Source organism: Mirounga leonina, unplaced genomic scaffold (genome assembly GCF_011800145.1).
Source record: "Mirounga leonina isolate KUSES-001 unplaced genomic scaffold, KU_Mleo_1.0 Mir_150, whole genome shotgun sequence".
NCBI lineage: Eukaryota > Metazoa > Chordata > Mammalia > Carnivora > Phocidae > Mirounga > Mirounga leonina.
The window spans coordinates 17,096,819-17,116,005 of NW_023270374.1; the positions used below are offsets into that span (position 1 = coordinate 17,096,819).

Sequence of the window (19,187 nt, forward strand, 5' to 3'; positions counted from 1 at the left end):
TCCAGTTCATGCCCCTTTCCTGGGGCCGACAGTCACTTGTCCCATGAATGCTGGAACCTTCCTCATGGCCACCATAAAACAGCCAGGCAGGCTCATCAGGAGTTCTGACTCCTGCAGCCACCTGAAGATTTCAATAAAACATCACACCACAGGGCTTGGATTATGGCATCCCAAGAGGCAGCTGAAAGAGTCAAATGATGCCACTTGGCAGCATGGGGGGTTATATTCCACTGAGGCAAACTTTAGCAGTGGGGAAGAGATGTGTGAAGCCCTGCCTATGTATTTTCTCTTTTTCCTCCCTCTGAGGGACTGGTCTGATGCATGGAATATCTTTTCTTTGGCAATCCAGGATATCCCATGCCAGGTAGATGCATCTGCTGATTACCATGGTTCTGTACCTCCTTGTACCTCATGTCCCTTCTTTCCCTTACCCTTACTGCTCTAGATTTTCACTACCCCCAAATTAAGTATCATTGCTTTCATCCTGGCCTCAGGCTCTGTTTTCTAGGGAATCTGGGCTGAAGTGGTTGGCATTGATATTCCCATTTTAAGACGAGGATAATATTAGTAAAACTCAGAGAAGTTGAACAACTTTGAAGTCACATAAATAGCAAGTGGCAGGCCATGTCCAGCCCAAATCCTAGGTCTGTAACATACTACATCTGCATCGAAGACAAATTAGTTACATCTTGCAAAGGCAGTAAATTGACAAAGACAGGCCTAGTATGATAATGTCCTGAAACCTAGCCATCTCCAGAAAGCACAGTAAAATACAATGGTTGAACTTAAAAATGGAAATGTCATTAATACATTCTGAAAGAACATAAAATCCACTAATACATCTCAGAAGGAAAAAGAAAATAGGCTGTTATGGGGCAGAACTCCAAAACCAAACACAAGGATCTGTACTGTTCCTAGCCAAAGGATTTTAATCTTGTTATACTCTCTCGCTCGGTCCCAATCTTCCCTGTGCCAAATGGTCCATTACAAATATTAAACTGGCAATGTTTAAGTATAGCATAAAAGCATTTTTCTATGAATGTGGACAAAATAAGAATCCATATATATTATATTGTACTAGTTATAAACTGCAACTTCTCATTTATCACTTTTGCTATTTGTGTTTATATAATCATTTTTAATGGGTGATACATTCATATGGACCAAAAGGACATTCAGTTTAAAATCTCCACCTTACTCCATTCCAAGCTATCTAACTTCCCTAAGACACTGTAGTGTGTCCTTCTGGGAGGAAGAAGTTAAATTAACTGCTCGAAATCTGCTTAGTCCCTTACAGAGGACATGGAAAAGGCAGGGGACTTGGTCTAATTTCTATTATCTGGACCTGCAAGTAAATAGACCTACTGATATTTTTAGGAGGAAGAGGCATTGTCTTGAAAAGGTTCTTAGCATGTAGTCCCTGGCTAAGGACAGCCTATGGGAAGCAGAGCCCTGAGTCCCTGAGGTGGCTCTCCTGGGAGAATGTCAGGTAGGCTATACCTGGGTATAAAATAGAGATGTTTCATAATGAAATGCTCCCACTGTGGGAGGTGATTCTGTGAACCACACATAGAGAGAGCATTTCTAGATGATGGAGTATCAGCCTCCATGACTTCACACACCTCTCTCAGCTTCATCTGAGCATTTTGATTGTGTGGGCCCCTTTTTAAAAAAAAAAAGATTTACTTATTTTTTATTTTAGAGAGAGAGAAAGAGAGAGAGAGCACATGTTGGGGGGCGGTGCAGAGGGAGAGAGAGAATCCCAAGCAGATTCCTCACTGGGTGCGGAGGCCGACTCAGGGCTGGATCCCACGACCGGAGCTGAAATCGAGAGTCGGATGCTTAACTGACTGAGCCACCCAGACACCTCCCGCCCCCTGCCATTCTTAATAAAGCTTGACGCTGAGAAATATCTCTGTGATTCATGGCCGTCTGTGGGTTACCTCACCTTCTAAAGAACTTCTATGCATACATACAATACACACTTCTAACATTTTTTTTACTTCATTGGTAGTATTTGATACATACTGTTCTGTAACTTGATGTTTTTCTGTTCATTTGAAAATCCCCCCACCAAAAAAAAAAAAAAAAAAAAAAAGCAAGCAACAGACAAACAAGAAACCAAAAACAATGACAAAAGGGGAGGGGATCACTTATAATAGCAGCGAAATCTGTTTGTTGTGTGGTTTTTACATTTTCTGCATTAAGCAAGTCTTGGGGAAGAGAATGGAGTAAACACAAGCTGTGTTGACGGGGTGGGTGGAAACAGGTGTTTTCATACATCACTTAGGGGAGCATAAACTGAGACAATCTCTGTGAACGACCTTCGGGCCACGGCTGTCAAAGCACAAACACATATTTCCTTTAAGTCAGCATTTCTGCTTCCAGCGAACTATCCTACAGATGCACTTGCATATTGCAGCACATTATGGGTACAAGATTATTCACGGCAACACAGTTTAAGAAAGTAAGTTTAGAAACAATCTAAATGCCATCAACAGAAACCCGATTAAATTTGCATAATACCAAAGCTGTAAAAAAAAAAAATGAGGAAGCTCTTTAGACACTGTTATAGAGTTATCTATAAACTATATTAGTGACAGCCACAGACAGCAACATTTCTTTATTGACTGCTAGGAAATTGTTGTATATATATTTCAAGGGGTTTTTGTGTGTGTGAATGACCACACACGTATTTTTCTAAAACGATATCCTACTATGTGTGCTATTTTATAACCTACCTTATTTATTACATTTTCTAATATGATCAGCATTAATTTATTTTAAATAAATTTCAGAAATAAGGCATTTTCAAGTGCTTTATTTCAAGTAACATACACATATGGAAAAGCCTACAAACTGCGAGTGTGTGGCTCAATGAGTTATCCCCAAATGAACAAACCCACTTCTGAACACCTACATCTCTACTTATACTCTCCTGACTCGTTCATGAATTCATAGCCTTTTTGGAATAAAATCCCATTTTAACAAATGGACGTGTTACCTGTATATTACAAACTTTGTATTTCAGAGATCGCAAAATAGTTTCCATTAGAAATATAGGGCCAGCTATGACTTTAATTTCTGACAACGAATCAACTGGAACACATTTACAGTGGCCTTCTTACTAAAACATCACTAGATCATTTACAAATCTGAGCATGTGAAGGGTCTACGATGGGATGATACATCTGATGCTGAAACTATTTATATAAACTCACAAGGCTACAAGTGATAAAGGTCTTTAAGGAATTAAGGACCATGATTTCTGAATATCTTTTCTATGGTTATGCTGGGCTATTATCTACCAAGTTTATCATTAAATAGGCTTTCAACAAGGACATATGCAAAGATGGCAATGTGAAAGAAATGAATAAGGAAGACATTTAAATATTAAACGATGCTTTAAAAACCGGTGGTGAAAATTGTATTTCTTAAAAATTTAGTATTCTATAAATATATAAGTGTATTATTGGAAGAAAAAACCAAAAATAGGAAAATTTTTTCCTGGAAGATCTTCTCAAATATAAGTAATTATATTCACAAATGTAAGTGATAATTACAAATACATACATGTAAGTGCTTTTGTTAGCATGTTGTAATTGAAGTTTATGACTGGTGTGTTTTATCAGTGCATAGGAGAAAGCCCACAGAGTCCTTGGCTTGTCAGTGAGGTTCCAGCCTTCACCTTGCCTGCTGAGGTGAACTTGGGCTTGTCTCCCCCAGTCTTGTTTTCTCTCCCATCTTTGAGTGAGTCTGTAACTTTACCGGCACTTGTGAAGGAAGAGAGGAGTAAGGGGCTGAATCTAAGAAAGGAAGATATGTCTTTCAGGTACGTGTGTGCCAAAGACTTGGGAGGGACTTTGATGTATGAGGAATTGGGTGGAAGGAGAAATCAAATTTTATTTTTATTTTTACTTTTTTAAGAAGCATTATGTGTCTTAAGTTTCCCTGTCATAAGACTTGAGAAATACGAACAGGGTTATTTTGACATTACTTTTGGGCATGGCACTGTGCTCTTGCTTCATACCTGAACCATGTGGTTTATAACTTTATGCAAATCATGAATGCGAAAGCTGAGATTTACTATATATGTAGCATTAACTAACAAATCTTTGCCAATTTAATATTTAAATTCAGCTTATGTTTGTCATATCATCCAAGATATACTGTATATGAAACACTATACTGTATTAGTTCTTTCTCTTGGATCTTGACTGAAAGTTTGTTTGTTTAAAGATTTTATTTATTTGAGAGAGAGAAAGAGAGAGCATGAGCAGGAGGGTGCAAGGGGCAAAGGGGAGAGGAAGAAGCAGACTCACCACTGATCAGGGAGCCCAACGCGGGGTTTGATCCCAGAACCCTGAGATCATGACCTGAGCCGAAGGCAGACGCTTAACCAACTGAGCCACTCAGGGGCCCCCGAAAGTTTTAAATCAACAAAATATACTCTATTTCATAAATTAAGATTGAAGAAGATACTGGCAATGTTCCATTTCTTCACCTGGGTGCATTTATATGTGTGTAAATGTTTGGGTGTAGTGAAAGGCTTCTATGACATTTTGGGGCTTTATTGTGGGAGGCTGTCATGTGCATTGTGGAATATTTAGCAGCACTCCAGGTCTTTGCCCACTAGGTAGGTACCAGTAACATCCTCCCACCCCCGCACAAGTGGTGACAACCAGTGTCTCCTGACACTGCCTACTGCCCTCTAGGGGACAAAGTCACCTCCATTCTCCATTGACAACAATTATCCTAGTAATTTTCTGCTAAAAATCTCCACTACCAGAAGAGTGCTTGTTTATTCCTTCATAATAACCCACACAATTTTTACTTGAACCAGCCCCCTTTCAACCTAAGTGAAAAGTGGTGGGGTGTTTGTTGCACCTTCTCCTAGGAGGAGTGTTTTCTGTCACCCTTCCAAATCCTGGGTTTGAGGTTGCTTTTATTTCTTTGTTTCTTTATCCCATAGTTCATAGAATAGGACTTTTTATTTATTTTATTTTATTTTTTAAAATTCCAGTATAGTTAACACACAGTGTTATACTAGTTTCAGATCTACAATATAGTGATTCAACAGTTCCATACACCACCCTGTTCTCATCGTGACAAGTGCACTCCTTAATCCCCATCACATGTTTAACCCATCCCCTCCTCCCCTTTGGTAACCATCAGTTTGTTCTCTATAGTCAAGAGTCTGATTCTTGGTTCTTCGCTCTGTTTTTCCCTTTGCTTATTTGTTTCTTAAATTCCACATATGAAGGAAATCATACGGTATTTGTCTTTCTCTGACAGACTTATTTCACTTAGCATTATACTCTAGCTCCATCCATGTTGTTGCAAATGGCAAGATTTCATTCTTTTTTGTGGTTGAATAAGATTCCAGTGTAAATATACCACATCTTCTTTATCCATTCATCAGTGGATAGACACTTGGGCTGCTTCCATAGTTTGGCTATGGTAAATAATGCTGCTATAAATATAGGGATGCATGTATCCTTTTGAATTAGTGTTTTCGTATTTTTTTGAGTAAATAGCCAGTAGTGCGACTATTGGATCATAGGTTAGTTCTATTTTTAACTTTTTGAGGAGCCTCCATACAGTTTTCCACAGGGGTTATATCAATTTGCATTCTGAAGAGGACTTTTAATTACCTTCAATGGCGTGATTGAATTCTCTCTTTTGTGTTACATAGAAAAAGATCAATGGAGGAAGTCTTATACTTTCCAATTAAACATCCAAAAATAAAACTAGTTTACTATTTCGGGCCTGTTAGTATGGGAAAAACAAGCATTTTTAAGTGTTACTTAGATTTATTTCCATTTTTATTGGTAAAAAAAGGTGAAAAAAGAAGCTGAAAACTTGACAGCAGTGCATGTTTTATATTAAATGTTTTCAAATACGTGTTGTCTTTTATATAAGTGCATTTTGAGAAAAAAAATTAGTGTTGTAATTCACGAGGGTTTAGGCAGTGTCATAAATCTGTCATGGAACATATGAAAAACGTCATTTACTTATGTTGGAAAGAAGATTTTTGCCACAGCCCAACCACCTGTACTAAATCCACATATTTAAAAACTGAAGGGTGTGTGTGAGTGCATGCGTGTGCAGCAACGGATGCAGACAGTGACTCAACACCAGTTACACTTATATGTAAGAATTCACTTAAAAGCATATATATGGGGCGCCTGGGTGGCTCAGTTGGTTAAGCGACTGCCTTCAGCTCAGGTCATAGTCCTGGAGTCCTGGGATCGAGTCCCACATCAGGCTCCCTGCTCAGCAGGGAGTCTGCTTCTCCCTATGACCCTCCTCCCTCTCCTGCTCTCTGTCTCTCATTCTCTCTCTCTCAAATAAATAAATAAAATCTTAAAAAAAAAAAGCATATATATGTCCTTTGGGTATATTTCAAAAAACAAAAACAAAAACCTTTAAACAAATGAAATTTAGTAAGTGCCTAAAAGCACAGGATTAAATCAAGTGTAGTATTTTAAGTTCATAAATATGCAAAACACAGCCACTTATAATCATATATTTTGAAGTATTTTAAGAGTTTTTTAAATCTGTGTCTTTAGTATTTAGAATATTGTTAAGGGGACACATTTTATTAAGTGGTAGGACAGTATTATTTATCAGTGTTTGCAGTGGGGTCCTGGAGTCATCTTGTATCAGATTTTACAAGCCAAATAATATGTTTTCAGAAATTTTACCAGCTGGTGGACATCAACTTGGTAATCTGAATTCAGCCATGGTGGCAGAACGTAGAACACAGAAATTAGCAAACTCAACAAATCAGGGCTTCCCAGCCTCAGGGAGGTCGATTCTTAAACATCTACCACCACACCACTGAGCTTAGCCTAAAGGATGTTACATAGACTCTATCTTACTATATTTATAATTTTGAAGTATTCTGTTTATTCGTTAGTAGTAAACTGTATTAGTGACTTTGTGAAATATAGACTTTTGTTTTAGTTACATTTTAGTTACGTTTTCTCTTACAGAACAGACCTTGACTATTTTTTCCAGTTCCTATCGGGAACATAAAAATCACTGCCTAACAATTATTCCAAAGCACTTTATTAGGTAAGATGTAAGATATTGAATGCTTTGCCTGAGTTATCTAGTATTATAATGCTTACCTGTCTACTTTTGGATTTCAAAATTTTATATGATGACAAAGGAAGAGGAGCTTGAAATAGGGACAAAGATTAAACATTAGGAGTATAAAATTAAATTTATTAATGGTGAACAGTTGTTTTCCACCTTCACTGAAATGTAAACAAAACAATTTTTTTCTTAAAAATCATGATTGAAGTACCTTGGGAAATATTTGGTTCACATATCAAGAAATATTTACTAAAATGAGATCTGTAAAGTGAATTCTTGTATAGACACACAAGAGCTAACAGGTTAGTTAACATGTTTTGCTGCCTTAAGAGCAGAGCGATAAACTCAATGAACATCTTTGTTCCTTTCAGTTTCTTCTCTACAATAAAAATAAACCCTGACTTAATGTGTCAAGCACACAAACGCAGTTCCTGATTTCCCAACTTTCAAATGCCAAAAGATAACAGATATTTGTTCATAAGAAACATGGTTTGGATTTTTTTTTAAGGTTGAGAGTTGAACTTTGAGGTTCTTAGACTTTCAGGTTGTGTCATTTTCTCCATTTGCCCCTCTTTGTCATCTTTTCTATTCCTACATCCATTTCAGAGGAGCATTAAAGCTCATTGTCTTCCTTGGTGTATTCTCAGCCTTCCTAGTCTGAAATACTCTAGAGCATCCAATGCTTAGTATTTTCTGAACATTATTTAAATTTTATTATTCAGTGTGTTACCAGCCAATGCCTTGCACATTAAGAACAGAGACTCCTGCCTCTCTTGCTCTCACAGAATCTAGCACAAGGCATGCACACAGTATCTGCTCCATGAAATTTGTTGAATGAAATGAAGACACCAGCTGCTATGCTTCAATCTCCAGGGCGTGGCGATTATTAGAGATCATCAAGCGTTACAGGTAATTTTTATACTTGGATTCATTAAAGTTTTTCCCCCTCTTTGTGTATGATTTGCTAGATTTGTGGCACACAATTGCTATAGATTAAAATTTATGCCTCCCTCTTTTCCAGTTTTCATTTAATCCTCCTTTAAAATTTTCACACATATGCCGCGTTCCTGAATATCCTCTAATCAGAGAGTATAATCAAAAAGTGAGGAGGGCAAGTAGTTACAGAAGGAAAGCTATTGTATTTAGTGTCCACTGAGGATTTTATGAAATTGGGGTAGCTCATCCTAATCACAGTTGTTGAACCCAAAGGGGAATTATAGGGAATCATCGAATAAACTGTATTAGTAACTATAAAATATACTTTCCTGATCAGCGTTAGACTCAAGCAAATTTCCATTTTCACCCTCCATTTTTATTTCTTCTTCTATGGATATTTATAATCTTTTCTATTTTCCTATTGGATTGTATGTCTTTTTCTTAATTATTAATAGAACTTCTTGAATTTTATGGATATGAAAACTTTGTGCATTATGTAAATTTCAGGTTTGGCTTAATTTTATTTTCACTGTGTGGCAAACTTACCAGAATCCTTTCATGGCCTCAGTGTTTCATGTGTTACTTAAAAAAGCTTTGCCCACCAGAAGATTATAAAAGTATTCTCCCAAAACTTTTTAAAGAACATTTGTTATTTTGTGCTTTTTTCATTTGAAATCTATTTGGTGTATAAATTAAGGTAGAGATATATATATTTTTCTTGATGAAGAGGAAATTGTCCTAACACTACTGGGCATTATAAGTGTACATCAATTTTCAGTTCCTAAGGACAACCACCATTCCTAGAAATTGGGCTGTCTTAAGATTTGTTCTGGCCAATGGACTATGAGCTGAACTGGTATGTGTTACTTTTGGACTAAGGAAGCCAAAAAGCTTCTTCTTTTTTTGCTTTTAAGATTTTATTTTCATTGGGCCCCTGGGTGGTTCAGATGGTTAGCATCTGCCTTTGGCTCAGGTCATGATCCCAGGGTCCTGGGATCAAGCTCCATGTCGGGCTCCTAGCTCAGCGGGAGTCTGCTCCTCCCTCTCCCTCTGCCACTCCCCCTGCTCAGGCTCTCTTTTTCTCTCTCTCTGTATCTCTCTATCTGAAATGAATAAATAAAATAAAGCAAAAAGATTTTATTCTCAAGTAATCTCTACAACCAACTTGGGGCTTAAACTTACAACTCCGAGGTCAAGAATCGCATGCTTTATCAACTAAACCGGCCAGGAGCCCCAGAGGAAGCCAAAAAAGCTTCTTGAAGCCTTTTGTCTTTCTCTTTCTCTGCTATGATCATGGAGGAGGCCTCATGTTGAGATGGAAGGCCATAAGATCGAAGGAGCCTATATTGTGTAGACCCTGCCCAGGCTTCAGCTTCTCTAGAGTCTCCTAGATTCAAGGTGGAATTTGCATGGTGGAGACATGAGCTTTCTGAGTTAAGCCTTTGATATTTGCGGGGCTGTTTGTTACTGCAGCCTAAGTCTACCTTTTCCTGACTAAAACACCACCTTTCACATACATATCCATAAACATATAGTTTTGTTTCTTGAGTCATCACTCTGATCCATTTACCTATTTGCTTCTCCTTATACTAATTCCTCAATTTTATTGTCACTTTATAGCATATATATATGCTATAAATATATATATATTTTTTTACTTTATATCATATTTTAATGCCTGAGGGGGCAAGATTTACATCATTGAGCTTTTTAAAAATCCTTGCCTAGTCATAAGCATTAACTTTTTAAGGCAGATTTTTAGAACTCTGTATAAAAGATCTTGGCTGTACTTTGCATCATATTGCATTAGATTTACAGATTAATTTGGGAAAATTGACATCTCTACCATATGAGGCCATCCTGCTTTTTCCATATGTCTTGCATGTTTCTTCAGCTTTTCTTTTTTTTTTTCTGATAGATTTTTGCTCTTCAATAAGATCTTTGTCCATATTACATTTTAAAATTATTCCTACTGGTGTATAGGAAGAGAATTGGTGTGTGTATATTTCTCTATTATGGAGCCTTCCTGAGCTCCCTAGTTTTGAAAAGAATTGGTTGATTCTCTTTCCCCTAAAAGGGTCCTGGGATTGTTACTTCTTAGAGACTTAATCCTTCTTCTGAATTTGTTCTAGTCACTAGCCTGGGACAATTCAGTGTATTTCCATTCCTCATGGTTTCTCCTACTATCTGTTCTAGGAAGTGTCCTATTTAAATTCTCCCTCCACCTCTTGTTCCTGTAAGGCATTTAGCAAATCTGTTTGTGTAATTAAATTCCTGTACTATTATTACTCTATGGACTAATTTTATAGCACTACCTAGCTTATTTAACATTTCTGTATTGGTTTCACCATCCTCAATAGGAAAACTATTACATATTGTTTATTTACCTTCTTACTATGGAGTTTATAATCTGAATATAATCTCTTTACCTCTCCTTGATTATCCTCTTAATATCAAGTCCTGAGTTAGCAATTTTAGCAAGGTCTTTTCTTGTTACTATGTGTTAAAAGTTTCTAAATTTATGGAATATATGGATTGGAATATATGTTCTTACCTCACTTGGTAAATTGTTTTCTTAAATTGATTATTCAATGTGTAAAAAGCGTTCAGAGTACAAAAGATATCTTACTCATATGAGTATGTTTATATAAATCTTACTGCATTTTTTTGAGTCTTTTTGGAATAAGTTTAACAAAAATCCTGGGAAGTCCCATGAGTACTTAAATACTATGGCATCAAAGCGTGTAGCTTCCCAAAGGCTTGAAAACCATTTTCCCCAATACTTTTTGCCCAAACAAGCACCTAATAGGGCAGATCTACTCATAAAAGGTAAAAGGGGAGAGGTAGTTCCCATGCTGCTTTCTGGAAATGTCACCGCAAAATAACACCTAAGCTATTCTTGACAAAGTCATAAAAAGAAAACACTGGGTTAGTCAGAATGGGTTAGATGATCCTTCAGTGACAAACAATTCCAAATTTTCAGGGTGACTTTTTGATAGATGAAAGATGGCCACAATTTATTTTGGCTGTTTCTTTCTAAGGGGTAAAGTCTAATTCCTCTTCTTTTTAATCTGGGCTGGCCTTTAGTGATCTGTTTAACCAGTAGAATGTAGTGGATGTGACAAGTGTCTTCCACCATATGCAGGAATCCAAGCAAAGACAGCCCAGCCAAACCCTTCAGCCCCCAGAACCATGAGACTTGATATTGTGGTAGTTAGGTAGTAATAGCTAACCTGAATAGGTTTATCATAATGAAAACGTATTTCTTGCCTAGGTAAAATCCCCTGAGAATCCAGGGACCATCTAGGGGAACTGTTCTCCAGGAAGCATCTTAGCAACTTAAGCTTCTCTCTGGTCTTGTGTAATCCTAGACCATGTCTTTTCTCTAAAAGTTTCATCATAGGGGCTTCCTGCTTCTTGCTTCCACTGGAGGGTGTCACATCAGTGATTAAATGCTTCAATCTTCAAGTGGTATATACACATCCTTTCTACTTGCAGAACTTTTACACTGTTGGCCTAACTTCATAGGGGATGTAGAAGTGTACTCCTTTGTGGGCTGGGAAAGAGAAGGGCGCTGGGTGTACATCTACCGCATGTGATGTATCAGTGAGAAACATGCAGATCTGGGGATAGAGGAAAAAGGACATTTGGCTTTTAACTCCCTCTTCAACCATAGAGGAAAAGGGGAAGCAGGGCAGGACCTATTGTCAACCTGACCTCAAGTCACACTCTCAAAGACTTCACCAGGGTTCCTAATGTGCTTGAGGAACGGGAGTAGAGTTACTGGAGTATAGGGGATTGTGGAAATGGCAGCATGGAAAGCGGGCAAAACGGAAGCAGTATTGTGAAGGATTTTGTGTACCAAGAAAAGCAAATTTGACGTTAATCTAGGAAAATTAGAGAGTCTTAGAAGCATTATAGCATGTTGTTGCCTCCAGATAATAAGACATAAGATTTTTAATCATACCATGTGTAAGGCATTATATTTATCCCATTTAGTCTTCACAGCCCTCTTATGCAGTTGGTTCTATTATTACCTGCATTTAAACAGAACCTTGGTGTGAACTAGTTTTAGCCCCAAGTCACATAGGTAAGAAGTGTCAGGGCTCAGATACTGATCATTGGACAGCAATTGCCCCCTTAGCTGGCTCTGTGCCATCGTGCTACTCGTTTGCTCCCATACATTCTTGCTATGGTCCTTCCCACTGACCTTACTCTGAAGGCCAGGAAATGCGATCCTTGAACACACGTTTTGTGTTAGAAAGAGGAAGAGCTTCAGCAATGAGTTTCTGTTGTGCCTCAGATACTCTCTCTTTTTAACACTTCATTTTGCAAATTTTCCAGCACACACAAAAGTAGAAAAAAGCGAAAATGAACTTAGCTTCAGCACTGCTTGACGTTGTGTTGCTTATGTTTATCCATCCTCTCTGCACTCCCTAAATTTTATTTCTGGAGTATTATCAAGTGAATTCTAGACACCATATTATTTCACACATAAATATTTTACTAACTGTAACCAATAAAGACTTTTAAAAAATATAGTTATAAGACCATTATCACACCCCCAACAAAATTAGTAATTATTTCTTAATAGCAGAATCTGTTTTAAAGAATTTTTTTCTACCAATCACGTATCGTATACAAAAGCTGAACCAAAAAGAATGATAGAATTCCTGTGTATGATATTTTTTATAAGCAAAATAAAGTGTTTTCTATTGAGTTTATAGGATTGATTTGTATGCAATAACAGTGATTCTTAGTAACGCTTATTGCAAGGACATTTTCCCAATTTACAATAATCTGTAAATGTGAGTCTTATATTTTTATAAGGGCTGGCTCCACATAGCATGGAGCTACTACTAATTAACACCTAACGCAAGTAAGATCTTCTCTGGAGGCAAAATTAATCTTTCTCTCCTACAGGATTAGAGAGCGATCTCATGTGCCCAGCAATATTGTTAGGTTTATAGCGGTCTTTGTTTTAAGCCCAGGACAGAAATCACACTTTTTCATCATGTATTGGCCATATCACCTAGTTTTATGCTTTGCACAGCTAACAAATTTTTATAAAGCACACTTTGAAAAAGCTCAGTCACCTTCTAATTGTATTTCAGCCATACAAACTCAGGGTGTGGTTATCTCAAGGTACAGATGCATCTAAGGCGTATCTGGAGAGAGATTTGGAAATCATTTAGGCTACTTTCTTTTTAGATCTGACGCACTGTAGCCAAGAGGAGTGCGAGATCCCTTTAATTGCAACTGCCAATATTCTTTTATTCACCGACTCGTTTTATGTTCGTACGCATGTTTTAGAAGTTCTTTATAAAATTACAATTATTAAAAAATACAATCGCAGAATCTGGTTTCACTATTATCTCCAGTCAGGCAGTGATGCTTCAATATACACACGCAGAGAGTATTTAAATGTTCCTCTCCCTTTCAGCGAGAGATGGCCAAGCTTCCTTCTGTTTCCTCATTGTAAATAGGTTTACTCTGCCGTCCATTGTTACTTTCACTACCACTGAATAGGGGATGGGTTTTTAAATTGGCGGCCGTGTTTCTCTTTCGAAATCCCCACGCGCGCCAACCCCCGAACTGGAGCCTGGGCACACGCGGTGCCAGTTCTAACTTAAGCAACAGTGGGTCATCTGTTTATTTTCGGGAGCCGGGAAGCGGAGGAAGGGCGTCGGAAAGAAAGGGCGGCCGTTGCCCAGGCAACCGACACCCCGGCAACGGCAAGGCGAGGCGGGAGGGGGCGTGGCCTCAGCGGGCCCGGGCGGATAAGAGGCGGCGCTGGCTGCCCGCCTCCGAGGCTGGGGCCGTCCGTGCGGCCGGGCGGAGGCGGGGCTGCCCGGCGCCACCTCCGACTCCCTGGGAAGGCCTGGGCTGGCGGGCTAGCGAGGCCCCGGGCCCGCCGCTTCCTGTCCCCACACCCCCTGCCGAGGAGCCTCCCTCCGCGCCGCAACATGGCGGGCGGGCACTGGGGTCCGCTGCTGACGGCGCTCCTGGCCGCCCGAGTCGCGACGGCGACGGAGGGCGGCCCCGAGCAGGCCGCGCTACCGGAGGAGCGGAGCTGGGTGCGGCCCATGACCGCCTCCAACTGGACGCTGGTGATGGAGGGCGAGTGGATGCTGAAATTGTGAGTGTGCCCGCCCGCCCCGCACGCCACACTGCCCTTGGGGGCGCCGCCCTCCCACAGCCGCGCGGGCGTCTGTGGATCCTGCACTGCCCGTCGGGCTCGACCGCTGCTCGCTGGGTGACCTGCGGGGCCGGGGCCGGGCTGCTCACGCTGCGCATGCGCGCCAGGCGCTCCGCGGTGACAGCTGCGGGTGCCGAAGCATCGCTCGCCACCCCCCACCCCCACCCCATCCCCCTGCCTTGTTAGCCCCCTGCCTTGGGGGAAAGAGTTTTAGGCATGGGGTGAGCAGCTTACCAAGGGAAGGAGGGTTAATGGAGAAAATCTGTGAAAAAGTCGCGTGCTTTTGATATAGGCGTGTACGTAGAGAAGGGCTGCCGTTGAATGACATCTACGTATAGTACACATACGTAGCACGGGCTAGGCAAGGTATTCGTTGAATGAATAATTTCAGCACGGTGAAGGGCAGACCAGTTTGTGCAAAGTAGTTTGGTTTTCATTTTGAAGACCCCGGGATGTCATTGTGAAAAATAAAACAGGACGATGGGAGTGTTTTTGAACCTTTAGAACAAGATTTCAAACAAATGCTGATATTTGTTATCATTTTTAGAGGTAGAGATTTCTGGGTAGATATCTTAATTGTGCTAGTGTAATAAAGAAAAGGACATTCCTAGATTGCCCCTTTTGAACAACAGAAGGTAATTGTGCGTAGTGCCTTTGCTTGAAGGAGACGGGGACAATATAATTTTGAGTTAGGAACAGGGAAGTAGCTTAAAACAACTTCTAGGAAGAAAGTGATCATTTGGAAAAAAAGCCTTGAGGTAGACAATGGGCAGATGTCTGAACAGGCTTCAGAGACCATCATGGTGGGCTTGCCCGGGGAAAATGAAGAACCTCTGGAGAAATGATCACTGAGACCTTATCTCTTTAGACTGTAGTTTCAGGTAATATACATACTTGATCACTACTTTTGTTGATTAATCTTACCTTGAGGACACAGACACACAGAATTGGATCTTTCCTTTCTTTGTCCAAGACCAAATTTTGATTCTCTCAGTTTAGATTGCAAACAGATGCCTATGGAGTGAAAACCTCACTTGTGAGATCAGGGCCAAAAGTTACAACGCCCTTAGCAGATTACATTGTTCAGAAAACCATTACCCCTTCAAACATGCATATACCTTTTGGTCACAAAGAAGGGGATTTTTTAGACCTCTAGGTAAAATGCCTTTGGTATCCTAATGAGCCAATGAAATGATTAAAGAAATCTGTAGACATGAAAGACTTATTAAACTGCTTAACCACTTTGGATGATGAGGAGGAGGTCATTTTCCATTTAAGAGAGAAATTTTTAAGTAAGTGGAGACTTATTCAAGACTGTCATGTTTGTAATGATTGTAAGAATTTTAGACTGCATTTTGTCAGCTAGTACTATGGAAAGTTCTTTTTTAAAATAGGTGCTTACACAGTGGAGCTTTCTAGATGTCAATTTTCAGAATAAATCTTACTTTGCGTGTGTACATGATGAAGGTCAAAGCAGAAAGGCCTCAACACCTTTATAGCTCCTTTTTGGAATAGCTTTTTTTTTTTTTTAAGTAAAAGAACTAAGCAAACTAAAGGCGAGCGTAAGCCACATTAAGCTCATAAACAGCAACAGCCAACAATTCCTGTGTTTGGACATGTCGACTGTTCAAATTATACTCTTCATAAATGTACAAGCCCAGACGTGGTAACCAATTGCTTTAAACTTGCCATGCGTCCATTGCATGGAATATGTTTGGGCTGTGATACAAGATGAGATTTGTAACCCAGAAGTAAGCTGCCCTTGAGATCATTTTAGTAGAAGTTCCCTTTTCATCGAGTACACTTCAGAAGAGTTCAATATGAAGGGAGGCTATAAAGGAAAGAGGATTTAAAGCATTATATCCAACTTTCTTCTGTATACCAGAACCGAAGTCCTGAAAAATATTGTGGCTCTTGTCTTTTTGTAATACTCCGTCTCCTCCCTTTGACAGAAACCCAACACTTAAAAAAATATAAAGTTCATTATATTCTCTACCAGGATAGGCCTATAAATTTCTAAGAATTAACTCAAATAGCCAATAATTTATCAGATTTTTTTCTTGGTGTATATAACAGAGAAAAGCCAAATGTGCTAATACTAGCTACCATGTCAACCCCTTTTTCAAGTGAACTGATCATAATAAACAGATTGTTAGGGGTCCACAGATGATGCATTTAACTGTCCTACAGAAGCAACTTAGGAGGCCTTCTGACAGTATTAAAATTTTGACATTACTTTGAAGACAGTTCTTTATTTGTTCATTTGCTTATATGCAGCTTCTCTTCAGGGAATTTTTTCTTTCATATCCCACTTCATACAAAGCTCCTACAGTACAATTCCTGGTCATATTGGGATTGATAATTTAACTTATTTTTAAGGACCTAGCAGTGTTTTCTGCTCCTATTGTAAAACCTAATTTGTTATATTTTCTTTGTCTTTAAAGCGGTCAATTTTTTTGGCAACTTGCAATTGAATTTTCAGTTTTTTAAAAAGATTTATTTATTTATTTTAGAGAGAGAGAGGGTGTGCATGTGGGGGAGGGGCAGAGGGAGAGAATATTTGAGCAGACTCCCCACTGAGTGTGGAGCCCAATTCCTGGCTCTATCTCAGCACCCTGAGATCATGACCTGAGCCCAAACCAAGAGTCAGTCGTTCAACCAACTGAGCCACGAGGTGCCCCTGAATTTTCAGTTTTAAAAAAAGCACTTCTCTGTTAAGGAGAAATATCAGTTAAAAATATATTTGTAGTAATTCACCATTTCAATTCTGAACCTTTTTTAAAATCTGAAAAATTATCCCATTACCATTTACATTTTCATTAATGCTTATTGTATATTCAGTTTTTCTCTTCTTGTTTGCTTTTGTACGTTGTTTTATAATTTTATGCCCATTTCTGCCATGTCTCTAAAATTGGCTTGCTGTGCTTTTCTCATCTTAACCTCTGATGAAAAGTTTCCCCTTTCTCAGGGTTAGAAAAGATTATATAATCTTTAAAATATCTTCTGATGTTTTCTTTTCTCTATTTCCATTGTTTTGTACTAGCCTTCATTCCGTTACTTTGTAACCTTTTGCTATTTTAAACTTTTTTGGTTCCCATTGTATCAGTCCTTGAGAATACTACTTTTGTTCTTTTGACAAACAACAGCATGCATTCTATATACTTTTCTGGTGTTTTTTTTTTTCCCCAGAGAAAAAAGTAGCTATCCAAGCTGCTTAGTTTTGACCTGCCTACTTTTAAAGTGATATCCAGAGATAAAGTATGTCTTTAGGTTAATTTACCTTTGTAAAGCGTATAGATCTTTATAAAACACTACCTTTTCTGACTTTGTTCTTGGGACAATCATGTTTCAAAATTGAAAACAGTCACAGTGATAGAGGGAAGTCTCATTTATTTCCCTAGGACCTCTAAGTTTTAGTAATTTCCCCCCCCCCCCCCAAATCCTTCTTATTCCTGAAGAGAACATCTTCAACATCATCGCCTTAGCTCGTCCCTGTCAAATATCATTTTTTTGCAGTTTAATAGATTATCTTGATGTGCTGATTGAATGTTTAAGAGGTAGTCATTAAATGCTTATTATGTTTCAAGTTTAGAGTTAGGGATCTGGGAAGATGAAAATGAACGAGCTACATTCTTTGCTTTCTAGGGACTGTCAGTCTCCTGTGCTCTGAAGGAAATAAGTAGCAGACATAGCACTCATTTATTTAGCAAATGTTTACTGAATGCTTCTTCTCTTTCAGGCATTCAGCAGTGGTTCTCATCAGGCACTATTGGCATCTTGGTTTGGACAGTTCTTTGATATGTGGGGATGGCCTGCCCATTGCTGAACCTTAAGTATTGCTGCCCCTGCCCATTACATTCTAGTATTCATGTGACACCAAAAAAATTTAGCAATCTCCATCTCTTATGCATATTTCCAAATGTCTCTGATTGAAAACCACTGCCCTGGGTACTGTTATGGGTATTTAAAAACATACAAAAAATAGCTCATAAGTGAACTATATATAAGTATATGATTTCAGACTGTTTCCACAAGGGCCATCCACATCACCTCCATGATCCTCATCATCTCAGTCACAGTAAACTGTTACATTGTTTACGTCACATGTCCTCTTATTCATCAATGCTCTCTTATTTGATCATCCCAGCAATCAGGTGCAGAACTTTCATTCTCATTCTCATTTCCTAGAGGAGATTAAAACGAAAAGGTTAAAGCTTTGGGCAAGGCCAGTAGTAAGTGGTTGTCAAGGCCAGAACTAGAATGCAGGCCTGAGCTTTGCAGTTCCTGATGCAAGCCTAGAATAGTTGGGTAGTGGGGGAGCCTGGTTTATTCAGGCTTAGGCTGTCAGCTAGCCAGCACCATGAGCCACCTGAAAGAAAGCCTTTTCTTTGAAGCCTGTGGGATTCAGAAGCCCACCCATAGTTTTATCATCTGTAGAATCTCCAAATGAAGAGCATTATTGCTATATCCTCATTCCTGACACTCTTCACCACTCAAACAGGTGCTCTGTCTTCTATGCACACAAACCACCCAGGAAAATTCTCACTTTGTCTTGTTTGTATCTATCATGGCCCTTATCACAACTTGTAATTATAAATTAATTTTTTATGCTTCTACACTAGGTTTTTGTCTAATTCCTCTTCTAGACAATCAGCTTTTCAGTAGAGAACGAAAGTCTTTCTTCTTTCTATTTGTCTCCAGAGCCTTGATAACAAGTACTAAGTGTTCAATAAATACTTTGACTAAGTGAATGAATGACTAATAGACTAGTTGTTCCTTTAATGAAGAGTTTCCTCATGTACATCACTGAAGGAAACATCTATCTGTATATATTTTTGTAGGTACTAAGGATAGTCACTGTCATCTCCCATTTGTTCATTAATGTAATAAATATTTACTGTGGCCTAGGACCTGCCAGGCTCTGTTCTGTACAATGTTCTGTACAGTA

At 38.9% G+C, this 19,187-nt stretch overlaps 1 protein-coding gene and 1 long non-coding RNA gene across 2 annotated transcripts in view; one reads left to right on the top strand and one right to left on the bottom strand.

The window, feature by feature from the left end:
• The first annotated feature begins 13,828 nt into the window (after positions 1–13,828).
• Positions 13,829–19,187, top strand: part of TMX4 (thioredoxin related transmembrane protein 4) — a 43,846-nt gene continuing 38,487 nt past the window's right edge. The window contains exon 1 of the mRNA XM_035005862.1: positions 13,829–14,179. Coding sequence (XP_034861753.1) covers positions 14,007–14,179 — 173 coding nt within the window. The 5' untranslated portion in view covers positions 13,829–14,006. The remainder of the gene's footprint in view (positions 14,180–19,187) is intronic.
• The window catches only part of LOC118011253, a 36,216-nt gene continuing 35,374 nt past the window's right edge, over positions 18,346–19,187 (bottom strand). Inside the window, exon 3 of the long non-coding RNA XR_004679434.1 lies at positions 18,346–18,423. This is a non-coding gene — a long non-coding RNA (uncharacterized LOC118011253). The remainder of the gene's footprint in view (positions 18,424–19,187) is intronic.